We start from the raw sequence: 24,474 nt of genomic DNA, 5'->3' as shown, positions 1-24,474 counted from the left end.
CCCCTAGGGGTTCGTCAGAGTTACTGCAGGGATGCCGCCAAATTATTGTTTGGTAATTTAATTAAATTTTAATGTTCATTTATTCATATATTTTAATATTTTTAAATTAAAACATGTCTGAAAACATGATTCCAACATACTATTATTAAAGATAAATTGGCCAATTTCTAAAACAAACGACAACAAAAAAATGTGTACAATAAATAACATGATGATAATGATAAGCTAACTGTTACTTATGAATCCTTGTGCAATCACAAGCTGTTGCTAACACTAAGCCCTTTGCCCACTGAATCCGTTTTTTTTTTCCATCTAAAAAAACCCCAACGATCTCATGTTGTGTCAATCACGTTTGCACACTGAGTCCAAAACTTTTGTCCGTCATCAAAGTTTTCGGAAGAGGTACGATTTTTCTGCGCTTTTCACATCTGTCAGAGACGTTAGACCAAGAATCAGTGAAGAAAATGTGGCAGCGGGACGCATCCATGACAAGACAGAGGAACGGGAAGCACAGAATCATTTCATAACTCAGATGGTAATATTCAATGGGATGATGATGAAGAGGAGGAGGAGGATGTGGACTGCACACAGAATGTGGAGGACAGCTCCACCCCTTCATGCAGCTGTGGCGCCAAATGAAAGACAGGAAGGGAGTGGTGACATCCAGAACAGCAACTCAAGTGGAGAGGGACAAAAGGAGTGAGTGTCTTTTCATTTTGTCACGTATTGCAATTTTTTGGCAACTAGAACAACAGAACACATCACAACCACTGTGAAAGGTTTCTGTGCCTAATGATTATTTTTTGAATAATGGATTAAAAAAAACGCATCAGAAAAAAATGGACTCAGTGTACAAAGGCCTTTATTGTGCCAACAATTAGCTGTGTTATTATGTTTATATTTTATTATGTGAAATTATTACCGACTGGTTCCAAAAATTGGAGCAGCTTCAGTAGTGTGGAATAAACTGTGGTGTCCTGAATGTTTCATGAACAGCCCCGGACTTCTCAGGCTCTTTCAGCGAGTTACCGCTCAGAGGGAACTCATTCAGCAGCATCTCTGGCAGCAGCACAGCGTCTCTCCTTCTCCTCTCTCGCCATTTGCACACGGGAGTCGGTGTCGTCAAGTGATTTTGTCATAAACCTTTGGTAATGTAAACCTACATGACGCTCGTGGCTCGACAAATAGCTGGAGCATTTATGGGTATGGTGGAGTGGAGAGGATTAGAGTAGGAGAAAATATAATCTGGGGCACAAAACAAAAAAAATTGCAAGATTTTTTTAGCCATGTTGTTTATTCTTGTTGATTTCTCATTTGTTTATTGTTTTGAGGGGGAGGGGGACACCAGGGGAAGCTTGCCCTGGGTGCTGAATGTACTGGGTGCAGCACTGGGTGACCTTGTGGTGAACCCACAGTGGGTTTGGCAGTGTGAACAATAACATAACTTACTTTCAGCAGATACTCTGATGCTCCCAGGCCAACATCTCATGAGTCAAAGTTGTGATTCAGTTTGACAAATGTCCCAAAACTTCAATGTTTTGACTTAATAGTTAGAATCGTATCATAAGTTTGACTCCATATGACGTCAAAATTATAAGCCACACACACAGTTTCAAATTTACTTGTGATACATAAAGACGTCTGTCAGCCCAAATGTGTGTGAGCTGAGTTTTGGTTGGCTCAGTCCTCCTCTGCCTCCCTCTGCTATGGGCGTACACGTTGGGTAATGTTATAGTTGTCCCACAGCTGAGGTGCTCTGGGTTCAGTTCTGCCCCCCTGTGGGTAAAGTAACCACCGCATGGGAGTTAGTCTCCTACCATCAAGGTTAGTCATTAACCTTGTCTTCTCAGTCACTCAGGGCACCGAAGAAAGCGGACAGCGCTCTGTCCAAGGCATGCTGCCGCTCGGCCGTCTCATCTTACCATGGGCGACTGTAACCACTGCACACCCGGCCGGGCTTTGTCCGTAGAGGACGGCGTCACCGTCGTGTTCCACAAAGTTGACAGCCATAGCACGAACTGCAACGACGACCGCGACGACGACGACGACAACGGCGATGATGAACGGACGGCAGAGAGGATTCACTTGCAGAGTAACTGCCGTGTGTCGTGGGAAAACGACGGTAATGCCGCCGAGGGAGAAGCGGGAGGACGCGAGGATTCACCGGAAGGCAGCGAGGAGAAAACGCTCTGTCCGCTGGTGTGTTGCGTCAGAAGCGGGCTCGCATCCCGAGACGGAAGCGCACGTGAAGGTAGAAGAGCGCACGCACTTAGACAGTTAAAACTAAAGTGATAACGTGTCTGTCCATCCTCACATCACTTGTGTGTAAACTTTGTGATGGGAAGACGACACAGAAATACAGTTGTAAAGCAACCAAAGGAACCAATGGCTTCCTGCTTGACAGCCTGACGTTATACAACCGTGTAACGTCATGTACTATCAGTTATAGCGTGTGCTAATATCACGTGGAGGCTGTTAGCCTGTTAGCTGAGATTTGTTGAAAGTCACTACACATTTTGTACACACTTCTTATTGCTGGCACAAATTACATATTTCATAATGAGCTTTACGTCACAGTTAATCTGGTCCCCACTGATGTGAGCTAAGAAATCATTTTAAATTATAGTTTTAATGGTCCTTTTATGGTTGTTTATTATTTCCTGAATAAACAGCAATAACTGATGGTGGTCCTTATCTTTTAATTCTGCCTAATAACAAGTATGATGCACATAAGGATAAGCTGCTGTAAGCCATCTTAACATTTACATCACCCTTAAAGAGGAAGGATGACTGTGCACTTTTCAAAAGGGCAATCCAGGACCATCACACCTGTAGTATTTGATAGATAGATAGATAGATAGATAGGTGGATGAATAAATATATAGATTCATAGATATATAGATGATAGAAAGATGGATAGGTTCATAGGTAGATAGACAGCTAGATAGATTCATAGATGAATAGGTTCATGGATCAATAGATAGGTTCATAGATAGATAGATAGAAAGGGTCATAGATAGATTTATAAATATAAATATAGATTCATAGATATATAGGTGATAGAGAGATGGATCATAGGTTCACAGGTAGACAGACAGATTCATAGACGAATAGGTTCATGGATCAATAGATAGGTTCATAGATGATAGATAGGTAGATTTGTAGATAGGTTCGTGGATAGATAGATGGATAGATGGATCATAGGTAGATAGACAGATTAAAAAATGAATAGGTTCATGGATCGATAAATAGGTTCATAGATAGATAGATTCATAGATGATAGATAAGTAGATTCATAGGTAGATAAGTTCATAGATAGATGGATAGATGGATTGATAGATAGATATATAGGTTCATAGATAGACTGATAAATAGATCCGTGGTTTGACCCAGGGGAAATTGCAATGGTAATCATTCAAGGATTTTTGTGATCTCTTGGGGCAACCAAATAACATATTAAAAGTATAAAAAAATTCAGGGCTCAAAATTTGGGGCCATTATGGTCAGAGTGCATATCTCTGCTTCTGAACACAATTTTTTTCATATAATTTATATCTACACATTAGTTTTTTTGGATGTTTTTCCCCCCACATATAACCATCAGATATGACCTGTTCTGAATGTATATGTGTGATTAGGGGGTGCCCTTTTTCTGAATTCAAACAAAATCAATAAAATTAGGTTATAAAGCATATTATCAGTTTCCTGCATATACAAATGTGTTCGTCCATGAAAACACACACACTCTGTTTCTCCACGTCAACCCAACCCTTCACCTCCCCTGCACAACAATTCCCTATTTAAATCCTAAACTTGCAATGAATGATGACGTTATATATACTAAATAGAGAATAATTTATGCCCAGTTTAGATGCGGACACACCCATAGGAGCAGTGTGGTGCAACCTGTAAGTGGAAAAGTTGGCAAAAAAACAGTTGTTGTGTAGTAGTACCTCTAATGTAGGTCAGTCATCAGTATATCCTCTTGAAAAGTGTGTTCTTGGAAAGACTGACCCCAAAAACTTTGGAAAAGACACCAAATATGTTTGATAGGTGTACAGAGACCCTCCAATATGAACATCATTTCACCCAAACCATGTCTCTGTAAAATGTAGAAATTTTTCTTTTGAGCTTGAAAAAAGAACATTATACTAAATCCATGAAGGTATATTTTTAATATATGATGCAGGAGGGTAATAGGACCATTAAAACTAAGAAACATTACTATTGGAATTCCTACTGGGATGGGCCCTTTCTTAAGTTATATTGACTGGACTATATGTTCCACCTGGCTCTAAGGACACTAAATCAACGCCCAGACGGAGTTTGGCTTTGTCTTGGAAGTTTACAAGGAAGTGAGAAATGCCCTTTGTGTACCCTTTGCGCCTGGTGAAAAATGATGTCACGGAGCACTTGAGGAAGAAAGACCGACACTAGTACTGAGAGTGGTGGAGGAAGAATTCTGATCCTTTACTGAAATAAAAGTACTAATACCACACTGTAGAAATACTCTGTTACCAGTAAAAGTCCTGCATTGAAAATGTTACTTAAGTAAAAGTACACCGCCGGCCCCATTTGCCCTCAGTCTTAATTCTTCATGGCATAGATTCAACAAGGTGCTGGAAACATTCCTCAGAGATTTTGGTCCATATTGACATGATAGCATCACACAGTTGCTGCAGATTTGTCGGCTGCACATCCATGATTGAGTCTCCCGTTCCACCACATCCCAAAGGTGCTCTATTGGATTGAGATCTGGTGACTGTGGAGGCCAGTGGAGTACAGTGAACTCATTGTCATGTGACAGTGAACTCATTGTCCATGTCCATCCATGGAAGCAGCCATCAGAAGATGGGTACACTGTGGTCATAAAGGGATGGACACGGTCAGCAACAATACTCAGGTAGGCTGTGGTGTTTAAACCATGCTCAGTTGGTACTAAGGGGCCCAAAGTGTGCCAAGAAAATATCCTCCACACCATTACACCACCAGCAGCAGCCTGAACCACTGATACAAGGCAGGATGGATCCATGCTTTCATGTTGTTTACACCAAATTCTGACCCTACCATCTGAATGTGGCAGCAGAAATCCAGACTCATCAGACCAGGCAACGTTTTTCCAATCTTCTATTGTCCAGTTTTGGTGAGCCTGTGTGAACTGTAGCCTCAGTTTCCTGTTGTTAGCTGACAGGAGTGACACCTGGTGTGGTCTTCTGCTGCTGAAGGTTTGACGTGTATTTCATTCAGAGATTATCATCTGCATACCTTGATTGTAACGTGTGGTTATTTCAGATATAGTTTCAGTCACTGGATATTTTCTTTTTGTCGGACCATCCTCTGTAAACCCTAGAGATGGTTGTGTGTGAAAATCTGAAACACTCAGACCAGCCCATCTGGCACCAACAACCATGCGTTCAAGGTCACTTAAATCAACTTTCTCCCCCATTCTGATGCTCAGTTTGAACTTCAGCAGGTTGTCTTGACCATACCTGCATGCCTAAATGCATTGAGTTGCTGCCATGTGATTGGCTGATTAGCTACTTGCGTTAACAAGCAGTTGAATAGGTGTACCTAATAAGTGGCTGGTGAGTGTATATATCTATAAATCAAGAAAATGTAGATTAAAATATAATTAAATATAAAAAGTAAAAGTACTCAAAGCAGAAAATTTTAGTTTTTTGGGGGGGGGGGGGGAACGCAAAATATTGCAATGCTATGCTGTATCAATTTTTTGCCCCCATCCTTATATAATGTGATACAAAATTCTATCGTCCAAGTCAAATCTGTAAAGTGTAATGCTGTAATACTAATGCAGTAATGTAACACTGTGATAATCTCTCTGTCTGTGCCTACGAGGCATTATATTATAGCTTAGAATAAAAAAAGAGAAGTTTTTGGCTCGGTGCAACGTTGAGAAAACAAATGCCCTATATCATTGGTAAATGAAAGTAGACCACACATTGTGGACAAATACAAAGGAAGATGTCTGAGAGACCTCAGGTTGGAATTTAATCTCCACAAGCATATCAGTTTGTTGTTCCACAGGCAGGGTTTGCAAACACAACACCGCTGTCTTGTGCAAATCTTTTGTTTGTGGTTTTTCAACTGAGTTTCGCACCCGGGCCACATGGAGTTCAATAACACACTTTAAACTTCCCTGCTCCACCCTGCAGTTACTGTATCAACGTAAGCTTGACACAGTAAACAATATTTTTTTATTTCTGTTAAATGAAATGTGAAATAGTGGTATCGTTCTCAGGGCGCCTTCCTCTCTTTTTTCTCTGCTTCTATACCCTCCTGCTCGTTCTTTGACTCTCTCCTTTTGTTCTTTTTCTCTTTTTCGCAGATTCGGAGACACCAAAGAAATGTTCAGGTCTTGGTTTGTTTTATGCGTTCCTGTCCACGGTTTTCTTCTCCACCATTGCCCTCTTGGTGAAAACCATCCAGGGAATCCACGCCATAGAGATCAGCGCCATACGCTGCTTCTTCCAGATACTCTTTACTATGCCATTACTCATCTACCACAAGTAAGCACCAAGGAGAAACTCAAACATTAGATTTCTACAGGTAGATCAGATGTCGGTATGTTTGGTCTGGGCCTTAAGGCAGTAAAAGCTTAATCCCAGGTTTAAGATTTACACTCAAACAGTCTTTCTTTCAAACCAATAATTTATAAGTTGTGATTAGATTAAGTGCATAAGCTGAAAACTGCTGTATTTTTTTTTTTTACCTTGTCTGAATCAGTTAGGAATGGCTGCCTAAACGCTGCAGGGATAATGTTAGCTTGTAGGTTGTGTTGCTTCTTGCCTTCATCTAGTTCCACCGTTTGACACACTTGGCTGGTATTGGCATAAATGAGTTGACATATTTGCAATGATGTAACCTACTGTTTGTGTAGCAGATATGCGACATACAGAATTTTTTTTTTAAATTCAGCACTCGCCATCGCCCAACGCCATCGAAACTGGGTTGGATTTAGATGCCAGACCTGCAGCACTTGTACTTGTAATATTACTCAATGCATTAGTTGATAATGTGACTCCATCAGCACACCTTAAATCTCACTGTGGTAACTTTGACCATTACTTTAGTATTTATTGTCTCTCTTGGATGACATACACTTTTAGGACGCATTCACACTGACGCTATTTGGTCCGCTTTAAACGAACCCTGGTCCGCTTCCACGGATAGTGCGGTTCGTTTGGTAAGGTGTGTACGCTCATTGGAACGCTGGTACGGACCAAATGAGCAAACCCTGGTCTGCTTGAAAACTGGGGGTCTTGGTTCAATTGCAAGTGAACCCTGGTGTGGTTCACTTACAGTGGGAAATGCAAAAGAACTATCCAGCGAACCAAAGAGAGGAAGTGACATAGAGCGCAGTGTATTTTGGGGGGAAAAAAAGCCAACAGCGCGAACTGGGAGAAGCAGAGGTAAAAAAAGAAAAGGTTGGAAAATGTCTCGTGGGCAGACGTGGACTAGTGAGGAGGTGCATGTGCTTATTGATATATGGTCAGAAGACTTTATATCGCAGTTGCTTGTGGCTACCCGCAATGGATTTCATTTTTCGGTCCTCGCCAATCGATGAGCTGGGTTTTCTTCCTCGTGCTTTTTTGCTTCCTGCTCATTAGTCATTTCGGGCAATACTGCCCCCAAACGGGCAGCTGTTGTAACTGCGTGACGTTGTCCAGGCAGTTTGGTCCGCTTTAAAAAGTGCAGTGAGAAAGTGAACCGAACCAAATGAAGGTGTGAAACTTTTTCCGCATTCCCCACCCAATCGAACCGAGTCCCCCAGATTATCCTGGTGTGAATGCACCCCTAGTAATGAGTGGATCTTAAAGATATTCTAATCCTCAATTGGAGAAAGAAAAGCGTTGAGGAGCATTGTTCCTGTGGGCAACACTAAACACCTGAGCTTACCTAAGAGGGACTAAATGCACAAACCTGATATTTTTTGAATATTCCATGGAGAGAGACTCTCAACTGCAGCCTGTTCTGTTTTGTTCTGAAAATGTCGGCGTGCAACCTCATTCTGTGGACGATAAACGAGATGCAGACTTCCCTCTGTATCACTTGTAATGAGGAAATACAGTGAGTGCTGGACGGAGCAGTGAGTGACAACAACCCCGCCCACATTTAAGGTTACTGTTTGTGGTGAAAATGCTAAACGGACTTAAGTTCTTGGTTCCATTTCCATTTTTTCCAAAGGTACCATACTGAAAGTTTTTGGTGGAATCGGGGCTATTGTGACCCCAAAAATCCAAAGTTAAATGTCTTTGAAAATTCCCAAAGACTGCCACCAGTGCTTCTATTCATTCATTTACCTATTCATCCATCCATCCACACGTCCTCTACATTCCCCTTTGTTTTTACTTTAATTCATACCGAACTCTCCACCTCTCCTTCAGCCCAATCCGTTCATCTGTCCGTCACTGTCATCTCCACATTACTTATCCATCTATCCATCCATCCACCCATCCTGTCATTTGTCATCCCTCAGCTCACTCTGCTGCTCAATTTGTCACCATCCCTCCTCGTCTAAAATTCAGTTTATTACTTCCTCTGTCAGTCCGTCTAATCATCCATCCATCAAGCCATTCATTCATCCATCATCCTCATATCTCTGCTCCTCCAGGACAGGTTTCCTCGGTCCCAGAGATAAGCGTGTATATCTGGTGCTTCGGGGTTTCATTGGCTCCAATGCCATGATCCTGCTCTTCTATGCTGTTCAGCAGATGCCGCTAGCGGACGCCACGGTCATCATGTTCAGGTAGGATCTTAATTGATTGTGGCTTAGCGGAGATTATACTAATACAAAGGGATTCTATTCTCCCTGAATTGTACGACTGCCATCTTTTTTTTGTGCTAATCCTCCTCACGTGCTCATTCTTTCACACTTTTTAACAGTTGCACTAATTCTTAATTATGTCTCTCATGAAAGTTCTGAGACAAATGTGCGAGACAATAATCAGCACTTCTTTCAGATTACCTGAATGTTTTATTCATTTAATAGTACCCATGCATGTATTACTAAAACTCTCTTCTCTGTCAGTAATCCAGTCTTTACCTCCATCCTGGCCTGGATCTTCCTCAAGGAGAGATGTACCATCTGGGACTGTGTCTTCACTGTTTTCACCATCACTGGAGTCATCCTCATCGCCCGACCGCCGTTCCTCTTTGGCGAGGACCGACGTGGCATCGAGGGCAACTACACTAACCACATCAAGGGGACTATCGCTGCCTTTGCAGGTGATACGATTCATAAACTCAGCGTTTATACAGCAGTTAAGTTTCTCTGACTGTGATAGGGAGGTAAAATCATTCAGGAGGAAATATGATGCTCAGTCTCCTGGCATGTCTCTCCGTCAGGATTACCATGGCAACTGGGGGAATTCAGTGCGCTACATGTCCCCATGGCACGTCAGTGTCAGATGAGAGATACAGTCTTTCCAATTAGTTGTGGTTCTTCTCTAGGGAGTCTCCTTGCAGTCGTGTTTGAGTTTCCCCACTAGCTGGAATCATTATTCTATCATCAAAGTCATGATCCCTCACTGGCTTCCCCCCCTGCAAACAATTTGTCGTATATTTCTGTCAAATCAGCCTGATAGAAATTGAATGCTGGCTTTGAAGTGCTAAGAGCTTTTTATTTTGCACCACCTAAGTGTCCCAAATGAAGATCGACCAATAAATTAGGAGCTTCACTTTGTAGTTAACCTTTCTTTTCACCACCACAGTCATGTATCTTTACAGCACACTAACTGAGGAGCCTCACTTGTGATTAATCTCACAATCAACTCTACCTTCATTCGTAAATTACCCGCCTTTCACGCCAAATGTGTGAGTGAAAAACTGTTATTTTCGATGAGGAGTGTATCTGTGATTCACTCAGCAGAGGTGTTGATTTCCCTGATTTTCTGTGTTTTCTAGGCGCAACTAAAACGAACCAAAGCCCCCAAAATAGACCTCCAAATAAGCAGACCTCCACAGCACATGTCAACACATGTAAATGTATTCTGGCATTGACAGAAGGTGGATGTCATGACACCAGCAGTTTCGTTGTAGAGAAAAACTGAGGATTTTTTTTTATATGTTGAGAGTTGAGAGGTTTAGTAAAAAATCTGAAGCACTGCAGAAAATACCAGAGTAGGAGAAAAGTGCAGGTGGAATTGACAGACTTTAATGGCCGTAACCAGTAATCCTATCAGAGCTTTAATTCTCTGCCAGAACCTGATTGGGCCTGACTCGCCAGGCTGAAATTTCTCAGAATTTCCCAGGGCTTAAATCAGTTTTGTTCCAATTTCCCAGCAGTTTTTATTTTTTATTTTTAAATGCAGCACTTGTAGTCTTTGTAAAGTCAGAAATAATGTAGGCAGTGGACTGTTTTGTCAGTAACTCATCTCATCTCCTGTCCCTCATCAATGGGATATATTATTCAATCTCTATTTATTATACAGTAACCAGTCACTTTATTAGGTACACCTTGCTAGTACCAGGTTGGACCCCTTTTGCCTTCAGAACTGCCTTAATTCTTGGTGTCATAGATTCAACAAGGTGCTGGAAACATTCCTCAGAGATTGTGGTCCATATTGACATGATAGCATCACACAGTTGCTGCAGATTTGTCTGTGGCACATCCATGATGTGAATCTCCCGTTCCACCACATCCCAAAGGTGCTCTATTGGATTGAGATCTGGTGACTGTGGAGGCCATTGGAGCCTGTGTGAATTGTAGCCTCAGTTTCCTGTTGTTAGCTGACAGGAGTGGCACCTGGTGTGGTCTTCTGCTGCTGTAGCCCATCTGCTTCAAGGCTGGACTTGTTGTTGGTTCAGAGATGGTCTTCTGCAGACCTTGGTTGTAACCAGTGATTATTTGAGTTACTGTTGCCTTTCTATCATCTTGAACCAGTCTGGCCATTCTCCTCTGACCTCTGGCATCAGCAAGGCATTTTCACCCAGAGAACTGCTGATTAGTTATTTGCAGTGTACCTAATAAAGTGGCTGCTGAGTGTATATGGCATATGGCAAGTTTTTTGGATGTGCCGAACATTAATCAGGAGAAGGAACAGGTTGGAGATTGTGTCTCAAATGTCTGTTAATGCACTGAAAAGTCTTTAGTTGACTTTAGGTTGTCATAAATCTTTAAATATTTTTTTAAAAATACATATATTTTACAGTGAAAATGTTTTTTTTTTTCTTAAAATCAGGCTCAGGCCCAAAACTGCTGCAAATGTTCAGGCTCGAACAGAAACTGTGCGGGTTCCTGTCAGGTCTTTGGGCCCGCAGCTCGATCATAACTCTAAATCCTATAGATATAAATGGTCACCAGAGGATTCTCTAACAAGTTTAACTTAATTAGCTCAAATAATTCTACAAGGAGGAGGTCTGTAGCTATGAAGAACTTGATTAAATATGTATTTTATTTGTCCTTTAGGTCTCATATGTTTTTTAGTGGTTTATACATTGAGTGCTGTATTCATTCAGTCTTTCATTTTCTATTTATCCATAGGAGCCATTGGAGCTGCCTTCACATTTGTTGTCCTTCGCAAGATGGGGAAGAGCGTCCATTACTACCTCTCTGTCTGGTACTATGCTGTCATCGGGTTCATCGAGTGTGTCATCACTGTATCCGTCCTTGGGGAGTGGAAAATCCCATTCTGCGGCCGCGATCGCTGGCTGCTGATGCTGATTGCTGTTCTGGGTATCGCCGGCCAGACCTTCCTCACAAAGGCCCTGCAGATTGAGAAGGCCGGACCTGTGGCCCTGATGAGGACTATCGACGTGGTGCTGGCGTTCATCTTCCAGTTTATTTTCCTCAACCGTGCACCAACCTGGTGGAGCCTCGGAGGGGCGCTGTGCGTAGTGGTGAGCACAAGTGGAGTAGCACTTCGAAAGTGGTACGTCAACTCTCACAAGAGCTGAGAAGGAGGAGCGACACAGAATACTGTGGCATAACTATTTATTCTTTTTTTCACGATCATATGTTCTTGATTTATTATGTATTTTACTTGTTACTTAAATGCAAACCCTTGAGGAGGTCTAAGCTTTTTGGAGAGTTGAAAGCAGGAATATAGAAAGATAATTTAGTAGGAGTCAGTTGTGAGTTTATGATTGAATTCAAAATTGAATTATGTGCATCTATACATGTTGATTCCTGAGAGTCAACCTGTGGAACCTATTGTCATGCATTTATTTTTGTGTAAATGAGCACTAGAGGAAATAGAAGAAAGGAAAAACTGTTGCTGCCCCCAAACCATATCCGGCTCCCTGGAGCCTGAGCAGCTAAATAAGTATTCAACTCAGATTTCCTGTTTTGTCCTTAATATATACATAACATAAATGGGACTGAAAGTAGAATTTTGCCATAGTGAAGCAGTCCTCAGCTCCATTTTCCCTTTACTGTAACCTGAGTGAAATAGCCAAAGAGAGATGTTTACTGCTTTGGGGCCATTCGTACTGTGTCACATAACTTGGTAATAATAATAGAGTGAATTAAAAGTAAACTACATATTAGTATGTACTAGGCGCTATCAAATGGGCATCTGCAAAACATACTTAAAGGGACAGTTCATCCCAAAATCAAAAGTATATATTTGTCCTCTTAACTGGAGTGCTATATGTTATCTAGATTGTTTTGGTGTGAGTTGTCAAGTGTTGAAGATATCGGCCGTAGAGATATCTGCCTTCTCTTAAATATAATGGAACTACATGTCACTCGACTTGTGGTGCTCAAAGTGCCAAAAAAACTCAACAGCAATGTCTCATGAACTGGTTACTGAAGATAATCCACAGACCTTGTTGTGAGCATTTTCATGTAGGAACTATCTTCTACAGAACTACACCCGCCAAATGTATGACCGTGCAGAAGGAAGCATGCATCTACTCAAGGACAAGAGAAGTATGAGGGCCCCATGTATGCTGTCACATTCTTAACGTAAAGTTACAGAGGTTAGGTTTGAAACAAGTAAAGTTACTGTGTTTAGGTTTAGGAAAAGAAACATGGTGACGATGCAGCTTAAAATGACTCCGAGTTCACACATTTCCGAACACTGGTCTCCAGGGGGAAAGTCCTGTGTTTTGTGACCCATCCACCAACGCAACCCTCCTTCTTTACTCTTGTGAGTGCATTGGTCACATGATTGCAGCCTTCCCAAACACATGGGTCATAAACAAATTACTGGCTCATGATTATGTGGGATATGTAGGAATTTTGTTGCATTATATTTTGTAAGAAAACTGCATGAGAACATCCTGGTGCTTTTGATGGCATCTGCCTCAGCTGAGCTGTAACGTTAGCTAGCTCAGTGGTGCTAACGTTCCATATCACCGCGCACAACGAAGTGTGCATTTATTCATGATAAAGAAGCTTGTGCTTGTGACAGTGTGGGACGTAAACTTTAATAGTGTCCTCCTTTGCTGAGCTGTAACATTAGCTAGCTCAGTGGGGCTAGGTGAGCTATTAGTAGATGCACTCTTCCCCCTGCATGGTAATACAGTTGGCAGGTGTAGTTTGGTAGAAAGGAAATAGTTCCTACATGAAACTGCTCTCAAAAAGGTCTGTGGATTATCTTGAGTAACTGGGTCATGATATCTGGAAAGAGACATTGCTGTTGAGTTTTTCAAATGTAATTTTTTGGCACTTTGAGCACCACAAGCCGAGTGCCATCTAGCTCCATTATATTGGAGAGAAAGCAGACGTCTCTACGACCGAAATCTCCAACATTCAGCAACTCACACCAAAACAATCTACACTGATAAAAAGCACTACAGGTAAGAGGAAAAATGTGTATGTTTGATTTTGGGGTAGCCTAGTTCCAGACCATAGACTCCGCCCACTCAACTGAGTAGGCTTGCATTACTGGTCTGGCATACTTCAATGAATTTGCGATTTATCTCGTCCAGACGATGGACGGACCAATGAACGCCGGGGGTCTAGCGATTAGCCAATCAGCGCCACGCTGATGTCAAGCTGTACGCCGGTGGGTAACTGGTGAGGATAGCAACAATGGCGACCGTTACAGATCCTACAGACCACATTAACAATGCTATCGAGGTATTTCGCCACTACTCGCGTTAATGGAGGACCAAATTAAGGAAGCTGCTAAACTGGATTTAACGGCGATGCAGCTGGGCATGCACGACGACGGAGACATTTTAAACGGGCAATGCTCGCTTGTTTTCAGCACCCCCGAGGCATGGATACTAATGACGTCAGATTCTGGGTGAGTCGTTGATCTCTACTGATTGGTTAGGGAAAAAATCAAATTCCCTCCCCCTTGTAAATCGCCTTCAATGGAAGCCATGTCAGACTGAAGGTTCTGGGAGCTTCAGTCTGACACTCAGGCTAATTTTGGGGTGGACTGTCCCTTTAATACATCTGTAGTGTTGACAGTACAACTAAAAACCAAATAAGCAGTATTAGCACTTAAATACGCACTTTTGTCTGGCAAACAAAATGTGTTTAGTAGAAAGGCACTGCAGACATTAAAGTCAACAAAAATATATATATGAAGATAAATAATAATATTCCCAAATTGGTTACAAGAGTTCACTTGTAAACAGAGAGATGCTGTAAGATTTGCTCAGGGATCTCATTCCTAACGGCTCATTATGCCCAGTTATTAATACACCTAAATCCAACCCAGCATTCTTATTCATGAATCATTTATTCCTTTGTGATTTTTGATTTTATTTTTTTTCTGTCACCCTGTCTCCTCTAATATATTACATGGTAATATCCATTATTATTCAGCTGATAATTTCTCTACAATATTTTAGAAGTGCCTTAACTTTACCCTCCAGCTTCCCTTCCCATTGGAGCTGTTAAGTAACCAGCAACTTGAACTGGGCAGCTCTCAGGTGTGAGTGTGCGTATGATTCCGAAGTAGGGTGCATCTTACAAAAGTCAACCCAATAGCTAATGATTTTTAAAATCAATTTTAAGTCTAACAGTACTTTTAATAAGGCACCAAAGACATGACCGTTATCCCTACTCTAAAGACCACATGCTGATTTCTTCGTTATCTCAGTAGGAGGCGTCTCTGTCATCTTGGCTCGCACTTAACGTCGCTATTAAAGCATCTAATTAGTGTTCGCAGCAGTCTGAAATAGGAGTGTTGGCACTTTGCTGCGCAAGAGAGTACAAAAAGCGTCAGAAAGCTGCCACTTTAGTTAAACAAATGAGATGAAAGCACACAAGAATTGCTAGATAACTTCCTCTTCCTAGAGAAGAAAGATGAGAAGTGAAACTGCATCAAAGGAGTGCGGGATTTTCAATATGAACACTTCCTGAATATCGGCAATATTGTCAAAACTTTCACCTGTTCAACTGCTCATTAATGCAAATAGCAAAACAGCCAATCACGTGGCAGCAACTCTCATGGTCAAGACGACCTGCTGAAGTTCGAATCAAGCATCAGAATGAGGAAGAAAGGTGATTTAAGTGACTTTGAAGGTGGCATGGTTGTTGGTGCCAGACGTATTTCACACACAACCATCTCTAGGGTTTACAGAGGATGGTCCGACAAAGAGATGATGGATATTGTGCTAAAAGCAATATTGTGTTAAAAGGTCGCCTCATGCAGCGCTGGACTCAGCTGCATATTGAATCAAAGGTGATCTCAGTGTGTTAATGTTTGTGGGAAATCCCAGACATACCTTTATTTCAGGGGATGTGGGTTTGTAGCCCAGCAGCCTGTGTGTGTGTGTGTGTGTGTCTGGTATAAATCATTCTGTATTTTTAGCATTTAGCCAGGAGTTTCCCCTCTGTCATGACTGATGAAGTCTCGGTGCAACTGCGGTCCTCTGTTGTGGGGATGTTTAATTGGGTGAAATACAGCCAGAAAAGAAAGGCAATTAGTGCTGCCAGACTGCTATTTAACATCCCGCAGTCTCTTCCTCGCTTTTTTTTTTCACACGCTGCTGTTTGTGTTCTTGTTGTCAAGCACAGCTGCATCATCAGACTCGCCTCCAATTATAGCTCTTCCTTTTAACTAGTAAGTCACTAATAAACTGAACTCTTGAGTTTGCACGTTGTTGTTTTGTTAAATCGCATCTAATGTGACACTTCATTTGACAGTGATGTAAGTTGGTTTTGATATTTCTCTTCTTTAAGAAGTCAATCACAGATTCCAAGAGGAATATGTAGAGCAGGGATGGCACAGTGTGACATCTGAAATCTTTCTATGCTGGAAAAAGGACTTTCCTATGGGAGCTTATTTAATTTTTATATCAATTTGCTGTGATTATTATGACTAGGAACATGTATCAGTTCATAAAATTCTGGTCTTACCCATTATTTTTTAAAGAGTACAGTATAGTTAAACGAATAATTTGCAGTAGTGCAGTAATTTACAGTATACTGAGGTATTTAGTAGGGCTGCCCCCGACTCAGAACTTTCCAGGTCGACCAATAGTCGTCATTTAGGGCCATTAGTCGACTAGTCACCCGCATGTTTACAATATGAATTTAATTATTAACTGATATATTTTGGGTGGGGCAACACAATGGTTTGAGTTCAAGGTCTGAGAAAGAATAGTATCAGTAACATTGTTAACACTGTGCTACAGTACAGAGAAATACAAGCGTGGTCCAGTCATACAGGTTTTGATTTATTTTGACAAGGCACAGCTCCTACTAAGAGTTTCACGTTTTTGTTTTTTTGTTAATGAAATCTTTGTTAATGACCTTTCTGATCGACTAATGTTTGGTCGACTCTAGGGAGCAGCCCTGGTATTAGAAATACAGATGCTCGTCTTTCTATTAAACTGATACAGAGATGCTGTATTGAGGCGATGTATTGTATTGCACAGCACAGCACAAGCCACTAGAGGTCAGTCTCTACTAGCGGAACAGGTGACTGCGAGTGATGGGGATAACATTACAGGACAAGTAAAAAATCCTCTGTCCGGAAGTATTGCCACATGTAACTTAATCTTGAAATGACTTCTTCCAACTAGAAAAGCAGTTCATGACCCACATGACTTCATTCAGCACCTCAGATTCATTCACCCCACTGTTGTGTCAATATCCGCCCTGGCAACAAGTGTCGTCAAGTCCTCTAAATAGAGGCTAATTGCTTATGAGAAATACATCAGTGCAATGTCGTACATGCTTCTCGTTACTTACATTATTTTTTTTACACAACTAACGTGGTATACCGAATACCCTTGTGAAATAATGGGAATATATGAGAAATAGATAACGCCCAAGCCTAGTGTGAAATATGATAAAAGCTGATCTATCACATGTAGTCCCAGTATCATACTTTAGTGTGGAGGACTTTATTTAAAGGCACTGTAATCATTGTTCCATAGTACACAAGGCAGTTACCGTTACTTCAGATGTTCAGACACTAATTATACGTTCTTCTTGTTTGATTTGCTTTGACGTTGATTTTTACCTCCAGAATATTAGTTTAGCTGACTTGAATGCTGGTAGTGTTGTATTTCCATCAAATGGCTAATTAAACATTTGTTTCAGAACCTATAAGCCTTACAAAATAAACTGTTTTTAGAGTTTTTAAAACTATGCTTCATAGTATTTATTTTACTATTTCTGTAATGTATTACATCAAAATATTCTATGAGATGTATATATTTCTGCATAGTGATTGATTATATTTAGTATACTATGATTTAATAATAAATTCTATATGAATTTATAACTGTTCTTGTCTGTGGTCTTGTTTCCTGCTGTCAGACTTTATTTATTTAACCGTTTATTTAACCAGGAAGTCCCACTGAGATTGAAAATCTCTTTTACGAGAGAGGCCTGGCTGAGGTAGCAGCCAATCAAGACACATTTTAAAATGCAACAATACAACATGCAATACAAAAATCCACAATAAAACAACAACTATTCAAACATAGTGACCTCTCAAGAAAAACAAGCTCATGTCTCTGTAACCACAATGCTCTTGAATTTATCAGTGGATATAAGTGTTTCTAATTTTAGATCTTTTTGAAGATTGCTCCTTGCCAGAATGCAGTTTACCCCAGATTTGTTAAAACCCAGGGTACATTAAAAAGCAACCACTTGGTCGACTTCTGCAGCCAGGTTTCTTTTTCACAAATCATTTCAGAAATTGTGGCTTCATTATCTTTCTAACCTGACTGAAACTTGTGGAACAGACCCAAACTGTGTAGATGCATTGTCTGTACTTACGTCATTGTCCCAGAGCCCATGGTGCTACCCTCGCTTTGCTAATGGGTGACAATGGTGACAAACCACTGAGTCAGGTAGCTGTTGACAAGAGTGCACAGAATAGTACCTGGCTAAGTGGATTGTAGTCATTGTTTGTACGCGTGCATGCAGATTATGTGTCTCTTTGAGCATTGCACCTTTGTTTATTTCTGCCTTTGTTTGTACACAGTTGTGAGGCATTGTGTATTCATGCAGAACGGCTGTGTTTCATTGTGTCGCAACATAACCCATATCTTGCAAAAACAAAGGCTTGTACCTTCCATAGAGGGCTGACTGTACGCAGATGGTGTCATAAACCTTATTCTAGATCTAGGCATGGTTGCGGGGTAATTTCTTCAGCTGAGCGCTGAGCTAAGTAAGTGTGAAGAGGCTGAGCTACAACAGAGGGGCTCTTTGTTGTGGGGGAGAATTAGGACTAACTGGATGCTAAAATGTGTTGTATAAAAATGAAAGCTGGGCTTTTTATCTTTCACCTACAGCTTAGTTCTTTCTTCTATGTTCTCAATTTGAATATGCAATCACCATCAGTCTATATAAAGCGCAATCACCTATCAAATATACCCATATTATTGATAAAGGTCACACTATACAAATAACACAACCATTATAGAAGGATGTATTTTGTTTATTCTGTGTATTATTGGTAGTTGCAGTAGTAATGGTGCACCTGCTGTGATCAATACCATTATTATCAATATTATTATTATTATTATTATTATTGAATCAGAGCCCAGAAGTAACAGTAATATAATAATAGCTTGCTTCACATGTAATGATTCTTTACTGACAGCAGAGGGCAGGATCCACTAGAACTAGGACTGGCTCTTGAACGCCACTTCACCTCATCCTTTCTGACTTTCCCTGAAACTTTTATTGTGGATGTAAGATATTGGTTTTATTAATGTTTCACAGTCATAATCTGAATAAACAGAATGTATTTGTCCAGTTTTCAGTCATTTAAAGGGACAGTTCACCTCAAAATGAAAAATATACATTTTCCTTCTTACCTGTAGTGCTGTTCATCGGTCTAGATTTTTTTGGTGTGAGTTGCAGAGTGTTGGAGATATCAGCTGTAGAGATGTCTGCCTTCTCTCCAGTATAATGGACCTAGATGACACTCAGCTTGTGGTGCTCAAAGCGCCAAAAACTACATTTGAAAAACTCCAGAAACCCTGACCTTGTTACTCAAAATAATCCACATACTTTGTTGTGAACAGTTTCATGTAGATACTATTTTCTTTCCACTGAACTACACCCGCCAACTGTATGATTGCGCAGAAGGAAGTGTGCATCTACTCATGGATGATCAGCTCCAGATTTAAACATAGAGGCAGAAAAGTCAAACCCATCTCCATCATGTTTATATTTTTGTTTTTTGTAAAATAGTCAATAGCATTTATAACAAAAATATATGCTTATTCTATAAATGTACATCAACAATTCTACATGTAACCGGTGGACTCTAGTGTTGACTACGATGTGTTGATATGAAGAGGCTCAGACTGTGGATATCTGTGGAGGCGATCTCCGTTTATTCCTGACAGCTGACAGCAAGAGGTAAAAACAAAATCCTCTGTCAAATGCAATCATATAAACTTGAGCCCCCCTCCAATGGAGTACAGCAGCAAAAGGCAGCCATGTTACATTCAGTTCAGTACAATAAAACACAGAAAACATACCTGAAACTAAGAGGTTAAAACAAAATCCTCCGTCAGTTCCGACCTTATTTATTAATTTAATTTGATTTAATTTAATAAAATTAAGTTAAATTACATTTAATTTAATGTAATTTTGTTTTATTTTATTTTATTTTATTCCATTTTTACTTATTTTTTATTATTTATTTGCACAAGGTCTTCATGTTCAACTGGTTGTGGATTTAGTTTACATATGTTCATATTGCTTTTATAAATCAATAAAAAGAGAATCACCAAAAATAAATAAATAAATAAAAATAAATCATTTCACAATTTGCCCTTAAGAGCTTTGCTTTGGAAGAACAGGTTTGTAGGTTACTGATCGGATCAGATAAGTAAGGTGTGTGTACAAGATATCTAACAAGTACAGTACAGGCCAAAAGTTTGGACACACCCTCTCGTTCAATGCGTTTTCTTTATTTTCATGACTATTTACATTGTAGATTCTCACTGAAGGCATCAAAACTATGAATGAACACATGTGGAGTTATGTACTTAACAAAAAAAGGTGAAATAACTGAAAACATGTTTTATATTCTAGTTTCTTCAAAATAGCCACCCTTTGCTCTGATTACTGCTTTGCACACTCTTGGCATTCTCTCCATGAGCTTCAAGAGGTAGTCACCTGAAATGGTTTCCACTTCACAGGTGTGCCTTATCAGGGTTAATCAGTGGAATTTCTTGCTTTATCAATGGGGTTGGGACCATCAGTTGTGTTGTGCAGAAGTCAGGTTAGTACACAGCCGACAGCCCTATTGGACAACTGTTAAAATTCATATTATGGCAAGAACCAATCAGCTAACTAAAGAAAAACGAGTGGCCATCATTATTTTAAGAAATGAAGGTCAGTCAGTCCGGAAAATTGCAAAAACTTTAAATGAAAATAAAGAAAACGCATTGAATGAGAAGGTGTGTCCAAACTTTTGGCCTGTACTGTATATCAACAAGTACCTTATTTACACTACTTTTCAATACACACTTGTTTTCAGATAAGTATGTTATCTTCCATCATGGGGGTAAAGGGTATTCCAGGGCAAGTTCTCAAGTCTCTCCCTTCCTTGTCTACTTTCTGTTTTCCCTCTTGATTACAAAGCAATTTCTTGGCAAAGTCACATCAGATGTAATGGAGTGGTGAAATTAAGATACGGTAAAGCATGAAAAAAACGCCCTCGTGTTTTATCAGGGCGCTGGGGATTCCCAAAGGTTTGCGCGCTCCTGGGTGGAGGAGAGCTGGAGGAATGGAAGGGTTGCACATTCCTGACGGATGGCATAAGACTTCCCATCAGTGGAGCGGGAGGGAATTGGAAAATAATCCCTCACTTTCCAAGTTGAAATAAATGTAGTTATAGGCTGTGAAGTGGAAAAGGGCATCTCTTTCAAGCACGTGCTTTCGCTGTCTCGGGGGGCGGGGCGGAAATCGGCAACCTACTTTCTACTCTACTCTGTGAATGATGATAATAAAAGCGATCGTGCGTTGGGGAGAGTTTGGGTGTGTTTGCAGCGCGCGAAACATGCCAAAAAAATTGAATAGATTATTGCAGCACTCATTCCAGATGCTATACATCTGAAGACTGAATCTGTCCCGCATACAGATGTGGCTGATTCAGCTGAGGTGAAACACATCTGGATCTATTAGCAGATTATATGAGGCAGGGGTCAGTCCAAGCAACAGGCTGGAGGAGGAAGCAAGGTGTCTGTCATGTGAGGGCCAACCTGCTGCACCAGAGGCACTTATTTCACCAGTCTATTTATGTGATTGGCCCCTGAGTTAAGGCAAATAGGCTGACAGAACAATTTAACTCTGAAGTCTGTGGTGAATTCCTATAAAACAATTTTTTTTATCAGACAAGTGGAAACTGTATAGTGCACGCTGCATGGAGTGGATGACTGGCTATATGGTGCGAAATTGTTGCCAGACATTCCAATGTGGTGACACACACACACACACACACACACACACACACACACACACACACACACACACACACAGGACCACAAAGTAACCCAGAGCCGCAGTTATTGTCCTCCTGTCCGCAGCTCAGTTGGCTACTGGGAGAGAAGATGCTGCATTCACTTGCTGTTGGATATTTTATAATTAACCTTAACATGGCAGAAAACACTAATAAAAAAGCATGATTAAATACACATACCTTGCATTTACCACACAAAACAAAACACTTAACACTATTATGCCTATATGTGACATAAGTGACATACCATCTGTGTATTGCACATCTACCTTCCTTCCTATCTAGTGCAGCAGATTATATGTGGAAGCTCATCTGGACCACATGCCCAGATACATTCCAGTTGTCTCATGCTGTAATAATACTATCTAGTCCTAGAGTTTTCTACGTGTTGTTTTATTTGTTGCAATTCAATTAAACAATGTACTATAGGAATAACCACCACAAGAACACATCCATCCATCCATTTTCTAACTGCTTATCCTCTTGAGGGTCGCGGGGGGGCTGGAGCCTATCCCAGCTGACAATGGGAGAGAGGCAGGGTACACCCTGGACAGGTCGCCAGACTATCACAGGGCTGACACATAGAGACAAACAACCATTCACACTCACATTCACACCCTTATAGACAATTTAGAGTTATCAGTTAACCTGCATGTCTTTGGACTGTGGGAGGAAGCTGGAGTACCCAGAGAAAACCCACACTGAATTAAGATAATATGGTCTTAAAATGACTCTTGGATGAGAGGTGAAATGTCTTCAAGAAACACAAGCAAATCCAGTTGCATACAGTATAGCACTTATGCTTGGCATTCATTGTATTACTATTTGTAATATTACACAAACTACTGCAATTTTCCCAACTTGGTTTTACCGTACAGTGGCCTAAATGCAACTTTCCATGTTTGCACAGTTTTTCCAAGTTATAACATATAACATGATACTAGCCCATACCCACTGAGTACAGCATACCATGCCATGACTTAGTCATAACAAAAATTAGAAAAAAAACCATTGGTCCACAGGGGGAGCCACAGCGATCGGTCGCATTTTAGCCATGTTTAAGCATTTTTCTGTTGTTATAGTGCCACCCAGTTGCCAATTAGAGTTAAATTTCTCCAGTCACCTTGAGGCGCCCTGTCCTACATATCTACCAAGTTTAGTAAAGATCAATATGGCGGTTAGGCCTAGATAAGAAATTAGCTCTCTGGCGTCCCCATTTTGTTTGATGGGGTCAGTAATGGAGGGGTCCCCTCAGATTATGTGTGGTCGTATGCCTACAAAGTTGCATGGTGATCGGTGAAACCCTTGAGATATTATATACCTTTATGTGATGAGCCACGCCCTCCGCAATATTCATTGCCTTATAGAAGCTCAGTTTCAGTAAGTTTTCCAACTTTTGCCAAGAGGGAACTTTAGATATTGGTCTCTAGATTATGTTCACCGAGTTTCATGCAGATCTGTCAAACTTCCTAGGAAGAGATTGATTTAAGTGTTTTCAAAAAAAAATCAAAATGGTGGAAAATCTATTTAACCAGAAGTTATGGGTCCTTGAGGCAAATTTGTTCCTCATGAGGAGAGGCGTCTCTGTGCAAAGTTTCATGTCTCTACGACATACGGGGCATTAGATATGCCCATTCAAATTTTGCAATTTCAGTTGGTTGCTATAGCGCCCCCCTTTGGCCAATTGATGTAATATTGCTTCATTTGCATCCTCCCATGACCCTCTACCACTGTGCCAAATTTCACATCGATTGACCAAGTCAGTGAGGAGAAAAATGTGGAACAGACACACAGACAGACACATCCACAGACAGAGTTTTCGTCATTATATAGTAAAATGAAGTTGTGGATCACGTAAGGAAGTGGTTGGGTACAACGGTACCTAAATCACCAAGGTTATGCCTTATGGGGGACCAAACAGAACTGCCGAACATATCAAAATATGACCTTGTGGTGCTAAATGTAGGGGTCGTCACAGCTGCTCGAGTGATCCTCAGATTCTGGAAGAGTACATCACTTCCAGATTTTGAAAAGTGGAAGGAATCTATGTTAGAAATTGTGTCATATGAACATGTTAGCTAGGGTCAGCGATGAAGTTGAAAGCCACTACTATGGGTACAAGAATGTGTAGCTACCAGGTGCCTGTTGATATGTTGAGTTCAAATAACAGTACTGGCTTGTTTGTTCAAATGACTGAATGTATATATAAAGAAATCATATCATAACATATCAGCCAAAAAGCCTCTGGAATATACAGTATAAGAGCACACCCACTATCTCCTTGGTAACCCACCAATCTACCTGGTAGTACACCCAACCCATAAACAACCACAACACCGCCAACAGCTGGACTAACATGTTTACCTTTACCTCAGACTATTCCATCTATCATCTACCATATATATATATATATATATATATATATATATATATATATATATATAAAATAGTACTTATTTTGGCAACCAAAAGCACTTTGAGTTTGGTTTGAATTTTGAATTACACTTTTCCGAAGAGCACCTGAAGGCACCAGAGCAGAGAGAGCAGTTTCCCACCGCAGCACGAGCTGCTGCATCAACTGTCTCGCGCGCGAGCTGTGGAGCAGCCA

General features: G+C 40.7%; 1 protein-coding gene across 1 annotated transcript; it reads left to right on the top strand.

Annotated features, from left to right (window-relative positions):
• The first annotated feature begins 148 nt into the window (after window positions 1-148).
• On the top strand, window positions 149-19,141 carry slc35g1 (solute carrier family 35 member G1). The gene is made up of 5 exons (XM_049563552.1): window positions 149-2,251; window positions 6,347-6,527; window positions 8,633-8,767; window positions 9,050-9,246; window positions 11,504-19,141. The coding sequence occupies exons 1-5, from the start codon at window positions 1,924-1,926 to the stop codon at window positions 11,914-11,916; spliced, it is 1,254 nt and encodes a 417-aa protein (XP_049419509.1). The 5' UTR covers window positions 149-1,923; the 3' UTR covers window positions 11,917-19,141.
• The last annotated feature ends 5,333 nt before the right edge of the window (window positions 19,142-24,474 follow it).

Source organism: Epinephelus fuscoguttatus, linkage group LG20 (assembly GCF_011397635.1).
Source record: "Epinephelus fuscoguttatus linkage group LG20, E.fuscoguttatus.final_Chr_v1".
NCBI classification, from domain to species: Eukaryota; Metazoa; Chordata; class Actinopteri; order Perciformes; family Serranidae; genus Epinephelus; species Epinephelus fuscoguttatus.
Note: the sequence above shows the minus strand (reverse complement) of the source record. Positions and strands in the feature narration are given on the sequence as shown.